Source organism: Megalopta genalis, chromosome 6, assembly GCF_051020955.1.
Source record: "Megalopta genalis isolate 19385.01 chromosome 6, iyMegGena1_principal, whole genome shotgun sequence".
NCBI classification, from domain to species: domain Eukaryota; kingdom Metazoa; phylum Arthropoda; class Insecta; order Hymenoptera; family Halictidae; genus Megalopta; species Megalopta genalis.
This window is the reverse complement of record NC_135018.1, coordinates 3,723,347-3,746,618: the sequence shown is the minus strand read 5'-3', so window position 1 is coordinate 3,746,618 and position 23,272 is coordinate 3,723,347. Positions and strand designations below refer to the sequence as shown.

Below are 23,272 nucleotides of genomic sequence, written 5' to 3'. Positions count from 1 at the left end.
GTAGTTATTTTATTATTCGTCTTCACTTCTAAATATTTTAAGATTTTTCGTACTCAAGGTCACCTAAAGATCATGGTATTACAGGTCATCGGATTCGTCCTGATCTTAATTATCATGAAATATGTAACCCTATCTAAAAAAAATGGGATAATATCAATGCTATCGTCATATGCACCCCTTTAAACAGTACAACTTTTTTCGGCATAATTTTTTCATAGTGTTATGAGTAAGGATGATATTTAGGTGTTCCCATTTAAGTGCCCCACCCTGTATATGCGCAAGATATTCGACCTATGTGTATACGTATGTATGTATGTATATATGTATGTATGTATGTACGTATGTACGTATGTACGTATGTACGTATGTACGTATGTACGTATGTACGTATGTATGTATGTATGTATGTATGTATGTATGTATGTATGTATGTATGTATGTATGTATGTATGTATGTATGTATATATGTATGTATGTATGTATGATGTATGTGTGTGTGTGTGCATACATGTATGTATGCAGATGTTTCCAGTGGTGATTCTACGTTCAAAAATAAAATGAACGATAGAACTTGGGTTTTACGATCCTGGATGGATGGAGACGACGATCCTCATGTCTTTTTTTTACATTCGATGCGATTTCTTTGTAGTCCTCGCACCACACGAGCGACTGAGAGAAGGGTTAAATCAATGTATCTATAATAACCTGCATAATTCTAGTCCATTGTCTGCACATTTACTGCATATTTTGGTACGTTTCAATATCATGAATATCTGCAGTCTATTTTCAGAGCTTGTTCTGTAACATTCATCGTCATCTTCAAAAGAAAAAAAAACACTTTTCCCAAAAATATATGATATACGTTCAATAAAAATTAAAATTCAATTCTCGCCGTAAAAAGAATCTGTCAGCTTATTAAGAACGGAACTGGATCGTTGATTAAAAGATATGATCCCTTCTCGTTCGTTGCGTGTCTCCGAAATGTTTGAGAACGCGTAACTGAATACTAGAATGGATGTCTAACTCACAAAGGTATTGTTCAAATTAAATTTGGCGTCCAGTTTAATCTACCCCGCGACGCCAGCATTACTGCTTTTACATCGGCGTCGTAACTTCCCCTCAACAAACTGGAATAATGCAGTGTCGCCCGAGTAAAATGGCGGGAATGAAGCTCGAAGGACTGAATGTTGACCAATTATCAATTAATTCGATCTTGTTACGAAGTAAGCGTGATGATAGCGGCGACTATTCAGGGGCGAGTCAGTGAATACTTTAACGGGGCTCAATATGGTGCCGCTTGTGCATCATTTTAGTATCTAACGTGCGTAACAATTGGTTCTTTGTGCTGCACTTTAAACAATTTCAGACATGGAACATTGTGAAAGTAACCGAATGGAATTTTGAACATTTAATAAATGCTAATCGATGCTCAAAATTCGTTAGAAGTCTTCCAAAATATTGATGTCGATTACGTGTTTATAACTTATTCATTCAATTCGTTCAGCTTGCTGATTTATTCGATTCACAGCTACACTGCTATGAATTACACTCACTATTTATTTGTTAACTTCATATTTGATCACCTTCATGAGATTTACAGTATGACAAATCGTGGCATTATCATAAATCAAAGTCAATTTTTAATTTATTTTATATACGGAATAAACAATTACAAACTTAGAATTCTACGAAGCTAGATACTTAAAATGGCCAGATGCTTTTGTGACCAACCACGTCTGTTCATGTAGAATTATCCCCTCGGAGCTCATGCTACGATTATCAATCTAAAACGACTATAGAAAATATATTGAGAAGGTTTGCACATCGCCGTTGCTTTAACCCTCAGAAACGTCCAATTAATGATACAAGCAACCGCTCCTAGTATAATAATCAACCAGAAATAACCAAGCACGTGGCTGACGATGATGTCTCTTCATCAGAGCTTAAGTATATACATACAGAATTCCGTCACCGTGACCTCGGTGGAAGTGTCACCATGAAGATCAGAAGACAGCTCTACCGGGTTCTACGCCGTCGGTAACGCATCTACTTTATGAGACATTAAATAATATCCCGTCCTCATGTACCGTGCCAGATTTACTTACTGTTACATTGCCAGATCCATTGCACGATCAAACTGTTCTGATTGCATTTGATCGGAAAATTCCGAGAATTGATTCTACCTTTGCTAACTAAATCTTAAACTTCAAACGCTTATATACTATTCTTAAAGAGTGAACGTAGCTCTTTCATGTCTGATATATATTTCAATAGGTTTTTAAGAAAGTATAAAAAAGTTCATACAATATCTTGGAACACATATCTATCCTTGTACACATACCATTTCCTAAAACATCTTATTTCTTTGTGAATGTTAGGTAAGTTACGTTACTGTAATTGTTTCAATCGTAAGATTATGATTAAAACATAATTGGGCGAATTGTAGAACAGGAACGAATGGAAACTACGGGAGGATATTTTGTGCAACTACTTTTCAGAAATGTGTGTGGGATAATTTATGTACACTTAATAACTCCAGTGTTAACGTAAAATATCGAATCCATAAACGAAGAAACGCTTGTTGTCGGAAATCGTTACGTTTATATTTTGTGTATTAATCGGAATGAAAGTTGACACAGAGTCGATGAAAGAAAATCAATAACGATGGCTGGGTTGTATACATTATACCTCTTCTCTAATCAGGGAGAAGAGGTATAATATTATATAATATTCCCTAATCCCTCGTATCATCAATGAATAATTCAAAGATTTAAAGATCGATTAACGTTAAGGATATCAAACAAATGAGTACCCAGAGATACGAGCAAGTATTGCATTATAAAAAAGATTATCCTCTTCCCAGGTTTTATTTAAAAGTTGCTTCAACTGTTTAGTCTTTAGCGACTATATGATCTGCTATGCTATATTCTAATGAATAATTTTATCTTCTTCAGGTATTTTATCGTTTTTAGGATTTTGTATTTTGTGAGGTTTTGTTCTGTACACTAAACAGATAAGAACACATGTGTATGCTCTCTTTCACGTTTGCTTCTCAAATTTCGGAATTTGACACTTGTAAATGAAAAATTAATTGTTCAACGTTTTTAATGAAACTTCCATCAAAACCGAAAATGCGTTTGCCACAATAATGACGAATTATGCATAAACAAACTCATGAAATTTCCTGTATCGCGCGAACGGTTATTACAAGTAAAAGCCCATGAACATGGCGAAAAACAAAGCCTCGAAAAAAGAGCCGTTATCCAAATGTAATTACCGAAGCACGTCTGGAGCTGACACTGGATGTGGCAACATACTGGACGTCAGTGGTCGTCCATTACATTGGCGGCTGACGCACGAAAAAATTGGCTGCCGCCGCAGCTATACGTCGAAATTCTAGCCGAAATTTAAATATCCCCGTTTCCAAAATTGTATCACCTACACGTTCAAAATCAAATTGACCGTGTAGGCATTAACATTAAACTTACCGATCCCTGAAAGTAACTAATGTGCGATGCCTTATAACAATGAAAATTTATTTAGACTTAAACCTTTCGCCATTTTTATTATAATGTATGCTTGGATTAATGCATTTAGTCAATTATTTCCTACGAAAGTGTCTTATTATTTCAGCAACAATAAATCAAAAAATGTGAAACCGGCCATTTCAATCGATTAGGTAGATTTAGCGTTAAACGATGGAAATCAAATTTAACCGTGGACATGTAGCTGTTTCTTTCGAAAGATAATGAATCATATTTTATTTAAAGTGTTATTTGTTACTTTGAAAATAAATAAGTGTGTTCAAGATGGTCCGAGAAAATATATTCTCTCAGTGCGAAAAATCAAATTAATGTATTGAATAATTCCTACAAGTGAATCTTTACAATCTCAACAATCACGAATTAAAAACTTTATCACCTACCGTTTTTTGACGCGTCTCACAGTTGCCGAATAAACTAAAGTTTAACTTAACCATAATAATAATTTGACGATATATTATAGTCCTACAAGTACTCAGAGAGTGTTACAGCCCCCTCAATATTATCATTTGAACCCTCCCAACTATCGTTATCACCAGCATCGTTACTCGTTTTCCCAAAAACGTCCATCACGTCTCTTCACTGTACCATGCATACTCATAGAGTTTCTTCGCCCAAAGAAGGCCATACTCGCCCTTGTCGTGCACCCACTTTCTCCACGGAAAAACCTCAACGCTCCGCTGGGCCTCGCATACCCACCGAACTTTGTCTTTTATTACTTTCCGCGACCCTTCCCATGTAAACGTCTTTTCGAGTTGCTCTTGAAACTACGCTCAAAACTAGGAAATGTTTTTCACGGCACTACTGTTCCATGAGAGATGTTTCTCAACTTCTAAAGTAAACAATCTTCGTTTCGTTAACCTTGCGTCGAGCGCAAGATAAACATTATAACATCGGCCGCAACACACCAGAGTGATTGCGAAATATAAACTTCGTAAAATTGTAACGCAATCTCTCCTAACACTGGTATTAGCAGTCGATATTATTCATTTCTCAGTAAAAGTGGGAAATTCTTCTAGATATTCTAAATTTAACGAAAATGATAAGTGGCACCTATTAGGTACAGTTGATTCACGGTAACCCAAAATGGCGCTTGATGAAAGCTATTGTTCTATGAGGAAACTTGCACTTTATTCTCTCATACTTCCCCCTTTCGAAATTAACGGAAAATGTTTCGTGGGTAACCGAATTATCAACACGAGTGCTTTGGAGCATGCTTTTAAATTTCATGAACATAGGTTTGCTTGGTTAGCAATACACAAACGTATCTTCTATCCGAAAAAGGATGGAGTTTATAAATATATAAAGAAATCGTGAATTTGGAAAAATTTTATTTAAACATATGACATCTAACGACAGAAAAGCGATTCTTCTATACTAAAATTATTTTTTAATTCGGGCACTTTCATTTCTTTATTAATATATTATTAGAAATTTCTATCTACAGTTATTTGTATGAATCTGGGAAACAATGACATATGTAACCATGAACGTCACGTACAAAGCAACAGTTGGAATCAAAAACAATGATGGTGTGCACAAAGGCGAGTCAACGGAACACGATGCGCAATGAATGACTTTTTTCACATGAATAGTATCAAAATGTCAATAGTATAATACCACGAATATCCGGTATTATATATTGCTCGAAAATACATATTTGAATCAGAGAGAAAATTTAATTATAGAAATACTACGCTCACTGTGAGGATAACATTACATAAACGTGCGGATCTATATTCGCAAAATTTCTATGAGTAAACAAATAATAACACCGATTTTTCGTTTCAATTATTAAATATACACGTGAGGGACTACTTTCTCAAGGAAACAGCTATTTACTCTTTCTTTTTTAGTATCGAGAACTTTTTCTCTATCAATTAGAATTATTTCCTATACAAATATGTTATGCGTATTTTTATGTGACGCGAACTTCGTTTTAAGGAGGTTTTAAGGTACTATACTTTATTTCTGCGTAGACTGCTCATCCAGTAAACATGAAGAATTGCTCCGAGTTTATTATTCCACGTTTTCTAGGTAGCGCAATTTCCATGCACGGCGTAACATCTCTATTTTCTTGTGATACGAATATTTTAATATTTCCTGCACTGCCGGGCAACGTGCACAATTTCGCGCAAGGATTTTTCCTATTTATAAGCTTGCCACTGTATGCTTTCATACAGAGAAAAACAAATGAACGCACGCTGCTTTTCCTTGAGCTGAAATCTTCGCGGAACGAGGTCAGACTGAAGTCCAAATCGACGTTAACACGTGTAACGGTGTCTGTTTTATATTAGCTTCGTATCAGGTTCTTGAAAATCTCATAGCAGTATCGAAAGTTGCTGCAACGTTCGACAGAATTTTCCTTAGATCCGAAGTAACTAAATTCGAATTCCATAACTAAAATGATTCCACATGTTCGCACTATTTATTACTTCTTAACATTTTCTCTGGCAATTGATCATATAATTATCACGGTGCAAACGTTTTCTGAATTCAAAACCTGGCTCGTATCTAAATAATTTTTCAACAAGCGAAATTCTGTGCTTTTTTTTCTTTTCAAATATCATGGTGCAATTTGAGGTGGCTGCAAAATGGTAATAAACGATTCGAGTACTAATACTGGTCCGTCAATCAATTAACGAAGCCGCACAATTGTGTATACAGTGACTCGCATTAATATTCGGACACCATATTGTTAAAAGAATTATTTTATTGTTTAAGATAGTATTGTTGAATGAATTGTTTTCTCATATAATAAAGCATTTCTTAAAGTAAGTAGAAACATAAATTTTGTTTATTTATTCCACGTGGTCTTTTGTATAATAAGCGATAAACAAGATTGTGACAAAATTCTACGTCGCAAAAATATTCAGACAGTGAATGTGAATTACATTAATTTCATATAAAATGAAAATCTTTTTAATAATAACATGTTTTATTGGTGTTCATAAAATTCTCATAAATTATAAATGTATAACGTTTGACAGTCTAGTGATAACTACATATAAATCTAAGTTAGGCACTTGCTGTTCATAAGATTAATCAAGAATACCACGTTAAGATTATTTTAAAAATTCTGATTAAAATGACATTTTACAAGGTTTCAATTTTATTGGTACTCTTTCGTATGCGTATTTTTACCGCGGGATAAATTTGTTTTAAGCTACGAACAGATTTTGATTTACAACAGACACGCAGTTTTAATTTTCTCTTTAATTCCAATTTTAATCTTTGAGACACAGAAAATATTGTGAGAAATATAAATATTTACATCTGCATTGCGCCTTGAAAAATATTCAAATAAATTGAAGGACAAACTATTAAATGTACCTAGAATGAAGATTAAATTATGAGAATCATGAGAATTACTTATTGAGAAAACTAATAATTCAATGAATGCTGACTACGCGTTCATTATCATCCAACTGACCGAAATAACGAATAATGGAAAGGACGTATCGGCAGCGACGAAAACGGAAGGAAAGGAAGCACGGCTCGGCTCTATCGTCCCGTAACTGACAGACGCGACGTGACCAATTCACGAAATACTTGTTTATAGAATACTAGCAAAATGTGCTCACGACACAGTTACATAGTTATAAAACTCGCTGACGGTATACGTACTAAGTCACATAAAATTCTTACAAGTTGAACAAATTATTTCTAAATGCTATTAACGCATCGGTGATTATGCAACACTTTTTAAGCATCTTAAGATACGCAAATTATCTTGAGGGAAACGGAAAAATTAACAAAGTCAAACTTTCGATTTACCTGTAATATTAGCCGGACTGTAGCTCACAGAACTTACAATTAAAAAATCATTTGTTGTAGGAATAACCGGTGTAGGAATTCTCTGTAACAGTACGAATTTTCAGCGAGCTGCACGTCGCATGAGTTTAGGACACAAATGTACAACGTAATGTCGAAAGGAAAAAAGTATAAAACTTAACACTCCTGAATAAAACTTGGACAAGACACAGGGAAATAAATGACACGTAACGTTTCTCGTACTCTGCATGTGAAAAATTCATATTTTCGTGCGATATAGCAAAGTTTTGTATACGTGGCATCGGCCGATGAAATATTGATGTGCATGGGCTCTATGCTGAACAGTTTATCGGCATTCAAAACATTTAATTAACTGAAACAGCACTCCGCGAATTAATATAATAACCGTAGAGGTTTTTTTAATATTTAAATATTTATAGAACCAAGGATTGAATACACAGAGGACAAACGATTTTGGAATATTATATGTAATTTGATTCCTGTTGAATCGGAATTCACCGTTTCACTGATTTATTTAATAAATCCATCATTATTTCAGTACAAGTTACCAACGTTAACAGTTCAATTTTATTTCTATCTATGGAGAAACAATTTCACTACTCGTTTCCCATTAATGGACCATTGTATTGTATGTATGATTTAATACCCAGGGCGACGAAGCGACCGTACTGTTCGCTTTGTATTAAGCGTACACCGCTCGGTGTCGAACGCATGTATGTGTCCACTATGAATATTATTAGCTGATCGAATAACGCGAAGGAAAACAATTGTTATCTCATGGAAACTCGGGGCTATGCGGCGGACAAATTGTTATGGCCACATGAAACAATCGTGTGTACAGTTTGTCGCAAATATTTGTAATTCAATACTGATCCTGATAAAGCGAAATGTTCAGAATGAAAAATCTGATTTTAATGGAAACTTTAAGGGAGCAAGGTTAACCCGCTATCTATTCACGTCCCTTTCGAAAGTGTTGATACACGTATTACTGCCAAGCAATAGACTTTGTTTATGTTTCGAAATTAGATCGCGTTCGTGTGATTTTCAATGTATTTCCAATGTTATTTCTGAGACGTACGTGATTACATTTTAATGCAAACACAAAAGAAATGACCATAAACCTGCACACAGTTTCGAAGAAATGACTAAAACTGAATAATTTCATTTTGGTTTTGTTTAAACATTTTTCTGCAGTCAAGCACTTACGCTTCTCTATGCGTATGGTATTTTATAAGCATTTAAAACATTGTGACATTTTAAAGGCTTTTGATATTTTGTCGTGAATTTGTTCTCGTGTAAGAAGATTATTTTATATGCACATTTTCTCATCCATTAATGTTACGTACGATTTTCACGTACAAGTCTCTCCGTTATATGTATATTCCGTTGAAAAAAATATAAACGCGTTTCATCATTTTATATTTTTAACGTAAACAGAAGATAAGCTGTGGCGGTCGATTTAAAAATAACTTCTACCCGTCCCTCAGTTCTAAACCCTTTAGCTATACCGTAATTACAATCTAGTCGTGTTTTGGAACATAATTACTTTCTGTTATCCGCGTGTAGTCCATTTTCTCAGTCAGTTTAATTCTCGTTTGAAATTCTTTTCTCTTACTCTGCTCTGCTCAGCGGTTCTGATTACTTAAGAATTCACTTTAGTATTGTTAACAGACTCTTTGGAGGAAGAGTTCGTTTGCACTCTCGACTACAACACGTACACCGGAACATGAATAAGTACAGTAATGCCGGGGCATCCACTTCGGTCTATTTACTGGCACATCTGCACTCTAAAGCTCGCAGAAAACTACCATAAAATGCAATTGTAATCCGCGCTACCTACAACTGTCGAATTGGATTTTATTAACAGGTCATTGATTCCTCAGCTAAGTTTAAAAAACAAACAAACAAATTTGTTACCATCACAATTAATTGATTGTAACTTAATTTTTACGTCACATCGTAAGATATGAATATATATTAATTGTTAGTACGTTCTGGAAATGACGATCCTTGTAAATGAGAAAAATGTCACATAACTTGATTATGCTACGTGTAAAAACGTAAAACTATTAATGTGAAGAACGTTATATATAGGTCCCATAAGCAGTAGCGTCAATTTAAATTATGAAATTTCGTTTTTAAATAAAATACAGTGCTTTGCAAGAAAATAATATGGTTTATCTCTTACTTCTAAGAACATATAGAAAATCTTTAAGTTTGATTCATTAAATACATTGCAGATTCTAACAAGTTGGAATAAATGAAATCTGGATACATCGATTTTAATGTTGCGAAAGATAGATCTCGGAAAAATATTTAATACGTATCTTTTTCTGTATCAAGAGCTGTTTTCACCATTTTAACAAGGGCGATGATCGATAAAAAGAAATATGTCAAATATTGTTCGTAGAACTACCTCTCACAGTATCAAAAACGATTTGCCCAGATTCGATACAGTCTCCCTTTCCAGACTCCGCGTCATACACTGTGTTCAACGGTAAATCTTATAAATTTCATAAACCTCATGATATTATTCATCTTTCTGTGAGAAACGTTTAATGATATTTCTAAAATAATGAAATACAATTATGTTCGAAAATGAAATGAGATCGTTAAAATACTTAAACTTTAACGCAAATATGGCACACAATCGCGTTGTCCGATTGCTTCCAAATTTTACACACATTACTTTTTCACCAAGTCCATCGAATTTAATGAATTAAGAAAAAGAAGTCTGGAAAATATTATTGTCTCCGACAGATAAGAACCACTCTATCTGTACTCTATCGATAAGAATCATTTTCATACGAATGCTGTAGTGAAAACCACGCAATATCACTCACGACAATGCGCCATTCTCCGCCTCATCCACCCTCATTTAAACGCGCGTGAGCCGGTGATGGGCCCGGCGTGCCGTCTCGTTAAGCCGACCAGGTTTCGTCGATCACGATAAATGTTGAACGATCGCATGTGCCATATCCCGTGTCGAATATATTCGTGTTCGAAAACGACGCGATGAGCCGTGGAAGCGCGGCGCGCAGAAGCAACGGAACGTCAGAATTCACTCTCGTTACTGAAGTTTCAACCTTTTCCAACGGCACTGAACACTATCCCCATAAGCCGTAAGATAGCCCTGCTGTTTTAGCGGCAATCCAATTTGCTCACGATCGATGCCGACGTCAGTCAGCCACACATTTCTGCCGGAACGGAGCCGAGCCGGCCGTAACCCTATCGCGTTCCGCGCAAAATCTTTTCGCAGAGTCTGCGAGGAATGCTCGCACACCACTACCTCCATCGGAAAGTGTTTAACACGCTGACCTGCCTGATCAACCACCATGAAAATGTCGCAAAATCGGGGAAACGTTTCCTCAAAATGTAACAAAACCTGGGCGGTCGAAACTGACGTAGTGATCGTTAAGATGCGGATTTTTATGCATTTATAGCATGTACAAATTTAAACGATACTGTACAAATAAAAGCAGTTCTAATTTAGTTTTCCTATTGTGAGTTTACAATTACAAGAACATTAAAACATCGTATCAACATATTAATACTAGTCGTACAATTGCCGGTCAAATAAACGGCTTGTCAATTTTTATTCTATAATTATTGAAACACATAAAGTGTTAATATGCGGAATATAACGCCTATATGCAATTTTTGCAAATAATATTAAAGATCAAGATGTGCATTCTTTTATCAACGAAAATTTGAGGAAGAACGGTTCGCTTTTCAATAATAACTGCCTTGAACGTTGTTTTCTTATAACCAACATTTTGGTACTTGTGTCTATCTTGTGGATAATGCCACCATTGTAAGGTATAACAACTTAGGAACGATTGCTTATATACTATACTACCTATATATATATATATATATATATAGGTAGTATAGTATATAAGCAATCGTTCCTAAGTTGTTATACCTTACAATGGTGTATAGGTTGTTATACCTTACAATATATATATATATATATATATATATATATATATATATAGAGAGAGAGAGAGAGAGAGAGAGAGAGAGAGACAAGCTGCAATTGTAAATAGTGACCTAATATATATATGTATATATTTGGTCACTATTTACAATTGCAGCTTGTCTTTAAAATACCTACCACTATATTTGTATTGTACCGGTTAGAAAAAATGTTTCTGTGACAATATAAAAGATAAGATATGAACAACTTGCAACTGGTAACTGTAAAAGAATAAGACGTGATATTTATAAATACATGGAAAATCAATATCCGATAAATGGACGATTTTTCATAATATATGGCAAGTATTCCAGACGTATATTAAGAACACAAAAAGAACCAGTCCACGTGTCCGATATGACGACCTAGTTTTGTCCAGTTACATTAGTTGTTCTTGTGCGATATTTATTTCGTAGACCGGTTCAGCGACTTGACTTCATAAAAGTGTGTTCGAAGCAGGAACCTATAACTTGGATACAAACATAAATACAGATTGCGTAGCTCATCTATGTACCCATTTCGTTTGTTTACAAACGTTTGCAAATTTATCTACGCGCATAATCTTTCAAATAAATAGTGGATGGACATATTATGCTGTATTTGTACATGGGAAAGATTGCTGCAACGTAAAACTGGTTGTAATTTGGAAACAAGGTCGTACCATCGTATCGCATAACCTCGTACACATTAAGCAACGTATACAGTTTAAGAAACTTATGGTCGTATAATCTTGGAAACGTAATCAATTTATCTGTAAATATGTATAATAATCAGGCTGCGGATTTCTATTCAGTAACAATAAGATATTTATTCTGATTTTTAACAAGTGTTATTGTAACATTTGCCGTAAGTAACATATAAACTGAATAAATAACTCATAAATGTACCTTTACGATATGAATAATCGTAAATTAAAAAATTAGTGACCCGTCATTTTTATGGATTCCGAAAATCTAGTGTTAAATGCTTCAAATGCTCTTTTATACTGTTTTCCATTTGATGTACTAATTATTCTCATAATTGCATAAAATCTGAAGTCTAATAATAATATATTTATAACAAATATTTTACTTATTTCTACTGTCTTATCTCAATGTTAATAACATGCACAAAATTGAAACCTTTCTCTTCACTCAATTATGTCAGCTTTATATAATAGATGTTAATAAAAATGATTAATTATACAAAATTGACGAGATTTGATTGAGTACATCGCCGCAGGCAGCTCTCCCCTATTAATTTACGCAATCAATACGAGAGATATTGTTGAGCAATTTCAATTTAAAATAATACGTGAGTATGTGTTTTGGAAAACATGTGTGAGATACTAGGTTGTGTAGTATAAAATGTTCGAGAAGAGAAAGACTAATTGTTCTTTTTTTTACATTAAATAAATATTTTATTAATCAAAGTATGCACCATTTGTTTGAACACGTTTTGCAATCTTTTTGTTTTCAGGTTTTCGAAAGAACATCTCGCTTTCAAAAGAAGTTGCAAATAAATATCTTGGAATTTGCAGTTGATAAAAAACCAGACATTTAGTATTACACAACCTAATAACTTTCTTGCAAAGTATTTCTTCACATAAAATTGCAAAAATTACAAAGCTCCATTCTCTTGTTACTATGGATGTCTTATCAACGCAAAACGTGATTTTCGGTATAATTGTATAGGGGCTATATCTGTTCGAATGCATAGAACATTATGACAAAAAGACTTTTATACATACACACATGTACAGTCTTTTGTCTTTACAACAAAGGCACTGTCTTTTCAATGAACCCTTGAGAAACTATGGCATTCATGAAACTGAGTACGCTACTTTAGTAGACAATAGCCAATAGTTTACAATATGTTACGAATTATAATAACATCGTAGCTGCTAAGCGCAAGAATTATCGTTCGAATTGTGGTCTCTCATTGTCAAACAAAGTTCAGATGAATATGAATAGAAAGAAGATACTGGTGCAACAGCATTATGAATGGGCATAATGCAATTTTACACCTTCTGCAGAGAAAAAAGATTGTTTCTGTAATCACTCACCTGTCGTTCGATAACATCCACGAAATTTGCCAGGTTCTTTGTTTTCTTAGCACGCAGGTCCTCCTTCAATGTAACCAGAAAACCTTCTCCTGAAGGACAGAACTAATTACTATACTGCGAACGTATCTACATTAACATTATATTCAACTGTTGCAAACAATAAGACAAGTAAGTAACAAATGTTAATATGTAAATATGTTAACGCAACATAACATACAATATATCTAGTATTAGCACATCCTTTCCTTGTAATAATGTCAATAAAAAACGTAAAGTGTCGATACTTTATTGTGCCTGCAAATGATATGCAGCATTGGAAACGTTAATGGTTTGCCATTGAAGAACAATAAGATAAAAGTAGAAAAGTATTTCGTCATAATAAACAGCAATATTCAAAGAAAGTCAAATTCAATGACGCAGTGACGTTTTCCAATTTTGATTATCTGATACCAGAACAATGTACCTTGTCTTTCAAAATTCTGATTTACATATTTACTATATGCATACAAATAAAATTTATGTTCTTTTCAAATGCTTTTATACTGTTTTCCATTTGATGTACTAATTATTCTCATAGATGCATAAAATCTGAAGTCTAATAATAATATTTATAACAAATATTTTACTTATATCTACTGTCTTATCTCAATGTTAATAACATGCACAAAATTGAAACCTTTCTCTTCACTCAATTATGTCAGCTTTATATAATAGATGTTAATAAAAATGATTAATTATACGAAATTGACGAGATTACGTTTCATAATGCATCTGTGAATTTTTCATTTAATATCAGTGCACTTTCGTGTAATCTTTCTACTGAGTAAACTGACAGAGACTACTCAAATATTGTGGCTTCCAATTTGATAGACCACTTTGTATAACGAAGTGCTAAAACATCTAGACAATACCAACACGCTACCTTTTTATCCTACATTATCGCCAAAAAGAAACTCAGTATGCCAATACCAATATTTGATTCGTTGCAAAGATATAATATATTAAAACACTAAATTTAATTGAAAATTTGATATGGATAAGAAAATTGTTTGGAAAAACTGAAGATAGCATAAATATGACCACGCACACGCTGTTTACTAGACACTGGTTGATTCCTCGAGGCAAGGACACGAGGGCCACGCGATTTCTTCAGAACTGAATCGGCGACGACACGGTCACAGATGCATCGGATCGCGGTCGACGCATCACTGGTCCGACTAACATCCTCGCGATTTATAAAGCCTCGTGTCCGCTCTCTGACTTTGCCGCGTGTCGTCCGGTTCGTTATTATTCCCCTGCCAGCCGGTTGATTCCCCTCCCAGGTCTGGAACCAACATTCTTCCACCCACCGCGTGTTACACGGCTTGCAACGCTACCGCCAGATCTTATGTATATTTTGTTCGCGCCTCCTCTTTGATCTTGCTAATCAGATTCTGCGAGAGCAGTGCGGCCGAGGGATGATTTAGGGGTGCATTGTTCGATGGAACACGGTGAATCATTGAAACAGAGAACTGAACGTACAATGTAACTGTGAGGTAAATGTAGGTACACCTCGATTGTCCGAATATCCAGTATTTGATACTTTCCACGTGTTCCGCATGCGAATTAATCAGTCTAGAATGGGGCAAGTACTACACCAGCTATTTTTTAGATCAGTGAAGGTTTATTGTAGCATTACAATTGAATACCCGTTCTATTATTCGAACATTCACGTTTCCCCAATTAATTTGGATAACCGAAGTTCTGTTACAATACGTAACATCGTTGTACAGTGGAACCTGGATTATCCATTTTCCCAATATTAAAATTATGTATCTGTTATACGAAAATAAAGATGAAACCTGGCAATGTAATTTGGTACCTGTTTCATTGTCAGAGCATAGACGTCATTCGGCTTCATCCGGATAATCGAGATCCTACCGTATCTCTATGGATACAGATTCTGATAGTAATCTTGATAATTTTTGAATAGCAGATGAATCAAATAGTAAATTATTACACTTCTTTGATTAGCTTTCCTAACTTTAAATTTATTCAAAACATTTTTCGTGAAAAAAGAATCAATGCATGAACAATTTGTGATATCATTAAACTACTTGTGACAGAAAAGATATATTATATAATAATATAGAAAGATAAATAAAAGATATATATATATATCTTATGAATAATAAATAATGAATCTTATAAATATCTTATAAATATCATATCTTATGAATAATGAATCTTATACATAATGAAAAATAAGCATGTATCTGTTGGTTTTGCCTTGATCTCTTCAAAGTCAAGAACTAATGATAATTTCAATTATCTACTCTAGTTCAAATTTTTCATTGATATACTGCAATCTTATTTCGCATGATAATAGTAAAAATATTGCATATCAATGGAACACGTGTTTTCTACATACATAGTAGTTCACTTAGCATTATAATCGAAAATATTTCTGTTCCTTTTCAGGATACGAGAACGCATTGATCCATTCATTTTTATTTATTATCCATTCATATTAAGTTTCTCAAATAGTTGATTATACAGAATAATCTTTCACATAAAAGTTTCTTAATTTAATAGCAACAAATTAATAAAATATATTTTTTCTTTCATGTTATCACTTTCACAGATTTAGATATTAAAAGACACAAAAAACGAACAATAGATGCTGAAGACAGCAGAATTTTTAATAGGAAAGTAGAAGAGTTGGGCATGTTTGCGAAAGAATTAAAAAAATTGAAAACAACTTAATCACATATGTGCGTTCCCACGATTTTAAAATAAACAAGCATTTCACTTTAGAGAAGATTTTCGCAACACCGAATCAAAAATGTAGAAACACGAATATAAGAGAATAAGTTGTCTCTACAACGGCGCTACAAAACATTTCAAAAATATTAGGATTAGAGTTTTAAGAGATAATACGAAGATTAAATTTTATTCGTCGAGAGAGAGAGAGAGAGAGAGAGAGAGAGAGAGAAAGAAGAATATATGAGAGTCATTTCATTTATCACGGCGCTTTATTCCTTTGCCACTTTTTCATCTCGCAGATTCGAGACGTCCTTTTATGAATGGCGGCACGATTCACGGTATCTAGATCATTACGATGGCGCGGTGTGGCGCGCGGCGTGGCGCAGACATTTGCACTTGTACGCCTGGTTATCTGTTTTCCGACAGAAAAGAGTTCGTTGCTGCTCGTCTGTTTCCTCCCATGCGTCATCTTGCGTGGGAAAGTTTGTTCAACAAATCTCGCCGTTGGTTATCTCAGTGCTGTCTGACTACGCTACGGTGCTCCTCCCTCGTCGCGAAACTTACTGTAACATGCAAATATTGACTGTCTCTTAAACATTAATATCGTCCCAGGAACGAAAATAAAGTCGTAAGAGTTAAAAACATCCAACTTCCTCGCTGAGTTCTTCCTTGAACAGGAACAACGGTGTTTGTAACCAGACTGTACATCAAATAAAAACGTAACGTGAGATGCGCATTCTTATATAAAACGCGTGTTTTTCATTAATGAATCTCCTTCCAATTTCCTCAGAATAACAACCACCGTCTGCAATATTTATTACCTGTTGCTTATCGCAGCTCCAAAGTTTCCTTAGATCATATTTTACTCTTTCTTGCACAGTTTAGTTGAGGAAAGAGGTGCGCCTTCTTAATTGCTCTTTTAAACAATTATCGTAGTAACATTTTACTTTACACTTTTTCGTTTGTTTGTATAATACGTATCACCAAGATCGGACAAATGATCACAAAGAAGCGTAAAATAGATCGGTAAATGATCAAAAGTGACGTAGAAAAGTCTCCTAGCGTGACGAATTCCTTAAAGTCGTCGCATTTAAATACAGGTTTCAACAAAACACGTGAAATCCATTTTTCAATGTAGAAGAACTATATAAAATAAGAAAGTTGAGAGAGAGAGAGCTGAGAGAAAATGCAAACAAATTATTGAATAATTTTAAATCTCACAGAAGACACTGTTTTCGATAAAAATATTTATTAGTATTGCTGGTGTTCCTGCTCGGCTGATGGGTCTGTTCATTATTCGCCGATTTTACTTATTGGAACCGGAGAAGCCCTATAAAAACCCCCATAAAAGCGGGACACCCGCTACATATAGAATCATCGCACTTTTCTCAATCCTCGTAGTCCGTAGTTTCTACAAATCCGGGTTTATTTATGCCCATTATATATAAGCCAACGGCAACGTAGCACACAATCGATTCGTTTCAGCGATTCTCCGCATCTCGCTTCGTTCGTATTTTGCGCCGAAGAAGAGTTACAAGTCGTAACGTACAATCATTCATTATCGCTCTCCATGCCACGAAAACCGTACGTGCTATGCTGTCCTGTTCGCTTGGTTGCACGAAATAGAAAATGTCATGCAAGCTGCAAGAGAATCGGAAAACCCCGAAACAAGTAAATTAACTAATGGATATTTCAAACCAGATAATTATTTCATGGAACTACTAACTCCATCACAAGCCATTAAGTACCTAAAGAGAACGTCAAGAAGACTTTAAAATAATGGAATTGGAGAATTGCGAAAGAATATCGCGATAGTTGAGACATTTGAAATGAATTCTTGGGAATTTGGGAAAATGAAGAACAATGTAAACAGAATTCGTGCGATACAGAAAATTTATAGAGAATTTAAGAAGAGAACTGTCGCGCAATCGTTAGATTGGTGAAGAATTTCGAAAAAGTGGAAGAACTGGAACAGAATTTCGGAAGTATTTGAACGCGCCGATAGAAAGTGCCAATAGAATGTCAAGAACGAATCCGCGCAATTGATTTATACCGATTCATTTGGAATCTAGAACAAGTCGGTTCTAGCGAGAAAAAATTCATTGACCCGCAATTAAAAGTAGTCACGCGAACAAAACTGCGATTACGTAAAAGTTGATCAATCGTTTCTCGGGTACAAATTATCGGATGAATGGAGATAGGGAAGCGCGGGGGAAGGGGTTTGGAAAGAGACGGAGAAACGCGGAGGGAACTAGAGCTAATTATCTTCCGGCAGGTAATAGTTACGTAGCTTGTAATTCGAACTTAACGGGCCGACGAATATTTTTAATGGCCGCTTGTTTTACTTCCGCTGAAGTAATTTAGACGTTCCATAGCGGCGAGACACACTATGGATGCGTGCATGCTCGAAAAATTCCCCGGTTGAAAGGTTAAATAAGCGACCCTGAGCACGTTCCTTGGTCACGGCCAATCGTAGACGCCGAGTTATTTTTAATAATTCATTCACAACCATAAACGAAACCGTGGCCCAGCACTGACTATCTGCGATCAAATTAAATCTATCATTGTACCCGATGCAATCGCGAGAAATCGGTTCAAGGTCGGCACACCATAGAAATAGAGACGAGGAAAGAAGAATGTAAACGACGAAACAATAGCGCGGTGACGCGACCGAACGATCAGTAACGTGGAGAACGGTTCGCAGACGGGTTTCTAAAGTGCAAGGTCGGCCTGACCTTGCAATTACAATTGATACTGCACCCGATTCAGTTGGCTCGACTGCACGCGGTGGTCTGATTCTCCGACTAATCGAGTGAGTATCAACTATTTGTCGCGACAGTGACTTAAGGTAGCGTCATGAACGTTATTCGATAACATGACGTTGCAACAGAACGATGTTCATTATTCATTTATAATTTTGTTCGTAACTACGCTGCGTGATTACACATTACGTGATCTATTCTTAAACGATTGTAAGGATATTAATGTCTAACTATTGTTAGTATAATCTCAGTCGATATTATCAGTCTTTTAAAACGTACAACTTTTTTTTTTTTTTTGATGAACCACATTTATGGTGTACACTTTCTACTTTCTTATAGTCAACACTGATAAACATTAAATTGTGTGATACGATAGGCATATACGAAATTGTGTACTCTTACAAATCATTGTTCCTTTATTATTTTTTAAACGAGTACTATTTATATGTGTTAAAATTAAAATTGAACATGATTTCTTTACATTTAAAAGACATAGTTAATTTATCATTAATGAACCGTTCCCCTCTTTAAAGAAGTATCTATTTCAGTGTTTTCCCGATTGTTAAAATCGCACTTCCAAAACGTAGAATAATGCATAATCGATAAGGCTAGTTCCTCGGAATATTGGAAGAAGATTATTTTTAAAAAGTATGTCAAAGGGTTTACTAGTGAATAGTCTTATAGTAATAGTCAAATAGCCTTTGTCGAAGGATTAAAAATTTCCTAACTGTATAATATTGACCCCCGTTTAGAAACCCTAAATAAACATTTGAGGGCTCAAATCACTGTAGATTTTGATCCCGCCCGTAGTGGCACAATTGTAAAGAGAATTTACTTAATGATTTTCTTGCTGACTTTTGATTGCAAAGAAAAGTGGACGTCAGTTGGATACGCTCTCGCATTTTACTTTCTCAGTGAAATGAACACGCGAATCATATTCGAAGGCCAATTGTACTCTGCTTCAAATTGCCTAATAAAACGAGGAGTGCTCACTTGTCAAGCGGTTGAAATTGAAATTGGAATAGCTGAAAGATACGGTATCATGTAAATAAGGGAAGAGATAACTGGATGTTCTCGCGCCTTGGTCTTCGCAAATACGCTTTTAAGGGGAATCGTAATATGTCTGCTTGTTGAGCGTAGGCGAAAAATATTTTCCTATTCCCGGCGGTTTAAGATGCAACACACGTTCGCTTCGTCTAGTACCTTTTCCCAGGGAAAGCCGTTCTTTAGGGACGTTTACGAGCTGCGAATCTTTTCCCAAATATGGCCGCTATAATTACGCGAGTGGAATTTATGGACGTGGGGCTCGGTGCACATCCCTAAGCGAAATTACGTCACTGCAACGTAATAGACTGCGGACGTTTATGTTCATTCTTCTGCGTTCAGAAATTAATTCTCGTCAAATAACTATGGCGGAATTCGTCTTGGCTGTCGGCATATTTCATTGAGCCAGAATAAATCAACGGAGCTGCGGAAAAGGCTTTAATATGCTATAAGTATCGCAGAAGTTGACGTTAGGTTTGTAAACACTTTTGGAACGGATGCTTTGGAAAAGATTGATGTCCAAGACTGCACAATTGTCTATTGTGCCATTCATATAATTTTATTTTAATCGTTGGCCTTTTCTCGTGACAGCACAGCGACTCAATACATTCCAAGTAGCTTTTTAATAAAAGAACAGAGAATTCTTTATGGTGCAAAAATTAGAACTACGTATACTCCATAAAACTGACCTCTGGAACTATCTTACTTTAGACAGATACCACAGTTGTTAGGTTTCAGAGAATTAATTTATACATGTATAAATCCTCACATCTTCTGCATCTAGCTTCAGCAACTAAGAATACAAAGTAAAAGATCTTGTTATGATCAACAAAATTATTTTTATTCATTTGGCTAACAGGTATTATTATTTGACGAATAAGCAAACTGGAAATATTTGCAAGTTACTTGCAAGAAGTAGAAATTGAATGAGAATATATATATATATATATATATATATATATATGTTTCTTTCTTAATAAATTTAATAACTCGAACATCATATAATATGTTTAAATTCTTCTAATGGCTTCAGAGCTTTTATGCGTTCATTTTTTTTTTTTATAAATGGATGAAATCCGGTCTAGTTATAACGATCCCGCTCGACTCTTGTTGCCCGCTGCAAGGGTGTTTACTCTCGAGCATTTATAGACTGAAAGGATATCGAGAGACCCCATTAGCGAAACTATGGCCGAGCATTAAAGGAGCAGCCAGCATATCCTCGGAGACAAGTGTGACGCAATGGATCAAGACCATCAGAAAGTTGGCATTCTTCTCGACCACCTTCTTCCTCAGCGTAAAAAGCAACGAGAAATGCTGTACGATATCTGCGACATCTCTCCAAACCGTCTGTTCTACTTCTAATTACGGGAAATCCGATTTTAATTACACGACCATGAAGCCAAGTCCTCGAAACGGAAGGAGGCGAGGTATGATAAGATTAGGAAAAATCCTTTTACCCTGCTCTAATGGACAGCAAACAGGAAAGAGGGGAGAGAGAGAAAGAGAGAGAGAGAGAGAGAGAGAGAGAGAGAGAGAGAGAGAGAGAGAGGACTGTTCCTCTGTCTACAATGGAATTACACTATCTTTCTTTCCTCCACAAGATTCATTCTGCATTCGCAAGGTTACAAATGATCGAGCGCTTACCGCATCGCGAAAGAATGATTCTGAACAGTTATGTTAAGAACTTTTGATTTTTACGATGCTATAGTTGCGCGGTCCTTGAATCCAACTGTGTCTGTCCATGGACAGAGACCTTATCCTATTCCACTTAAATTGACAGTATATAAGATCTTCGTCGCAGTTTTACTAGTGCTGCTGATATTTTTTGATAATGAAACGTCACTGAAGAACTTAAAACGTCTGCTCGTAAATCATAGCCAGCACGTGAATGCAATTATTCGTCTTGCTATCAGGATCACCATTAATAGGATATTTGATACGCGCCCGACTAGCAGTCGGCTCCTCTTCCTAGATAATTAAGCAGACGAGGATAATTGAGGGTATCGTACGATTTCAAATACATTCGGAGTAATTGCTACTACCTATGTTTCGCTGGAAAAATTCATTAAACCCTAAAAGCGGAATTCCTAATTTCTCATTTTCAGGATTAGAAACGAAAATTTGAAGATCCTAATTCCATATGTCTGTGAATAAAAAGCTAGCATTGTACCAAAAAGCCAGATTATTTAATCATTTAAGCGGTTCATGTATTTGTGATACCCACTGCACTTATTTCAAAGCTCACCGTTTGTTCGGAAATCCTACCTCCTGATAAAATTAGAAACTCGTTAGAACAAGTCGCTCTGGAATGCGGTGTGCCGCTGCCGTGAGCATAAGCCGCGGAGAAAAGTTAACAATCATCTTTAACATGTTCGCGGTAACCGGCGCACATGTGCGGATAAGATACTGCCCGCAGCTATACAATAACTACTGTTCACGGCTAGAAAATTCCTCTCCGGCGGTTTTCCCATCATGTAAACCATGGCAAGGAAAAGACGTTGTATTCATTCATCAATTAAAACTAGCGTCGTCGCCTGATTCTCGGTATCGAGGTCGACCTAACGACCCTAGCTGGGAAATACGTACACAAGAAAACGCGTTTTTACGGAATCGCGTAATCAACTCTCCATTAATAAAACCGAGTTTAGCAATTTATGCGACTGGCACTTCATTGTGTTAACCCAAGAACTTTGCGAGGCTGTTTGCTAAGCTAACATTTGATTGCTACCATTAGTGAAGATAACTTACTTCCGTAAGGCAGCTTCGTATCTGTGTTCGACTAACTTCCGAAAGCATCTTTTTGTAAATGCATTAGTTCGAATAATTAGAGCTGTTTTCTTAGTCATTCGATAATAGCGGACAGTGTTTTTCTGGTATGCCTATTTACTTTCGTAAAAGTAGGAATACTACAGAAATATAAATGAATAATATGTATGTACAATTTTTGTTAATATCGTGAATAATTTATTAAGTTATTGTGTTGATGGACAATCTTCGGACTAACCTTTAGAAAGCTTTTACCCATATTTACAGATGCAGATATTACGGGTATTCTTATCAAACTAATTACAAGAACAAATGCGTAAAATATTATCATCGAATCCACAAAATGGGAAAGAATGTTTTTGCTCTGCATCTGTGCAAGAAACAAGCATGAAAAGTTCGATATTTTTGAATCGCCCAGTACATGTTATTTCTACCTTTATCTACCTGAGCATCCAATAATTCGCTTTTCCCTTCGTCTTCTTTTTTCCCCGTTGAACGCTCCAGCGTAGCGTTTGTAGGCTGCACGCAATAAATTTGTTTCTCTGCAGTTCCTGGCATGTTCCCCGTTCCCTTTTTATGTAACATTATAATTACT

The 23,272-nt window shown here is 35.4% G+C and overlaps 2 protein-coding genes across 3 annotated transcripts in view; one reads left to right on the top strand and one right to left on the bottom strand.

Moving 5' to 3' along the window:
* Window positions 1-14,605, bottom strand: part of LOC117223778 (uncharacterized) — a 50,965-nt gene extending 36,360 nt beyond the window's left edge. The window contains exons 1-2 of one of the 2 annotated variants that reach the window (XM_033476279.2): window positions 14,448-14,605; window positions 13,361-13,449 (exon numbers count right to left, since the gene is read on the bottom strand). In XM_033476279.2, the coding sequence (XP_033332170.2) occupies window positions 13,361-13,377 (17 nt within the window). In that variant the 5' untranslated portion in view covers window positions 13,378-13,449; window positions 14,448-14,605. Of the gene's footprint in view, window positions 1-10,180; window positions 10,332-13,360; window positions 13,450-14,447 lie in introns of those variants that run through there. The other variant, XM_033476278.2, reaches the window with a different exon arrangement.
* The window catches only part of LOC117223779 (uncharacterized), a 94,085-nt gene that overhangs the window by 50,491 nt on the left and 20,322 nt on the right, over window positions 1-23,272 (top strand). The gene's annotated exons all lie outside the window — the stretch shown is intronic.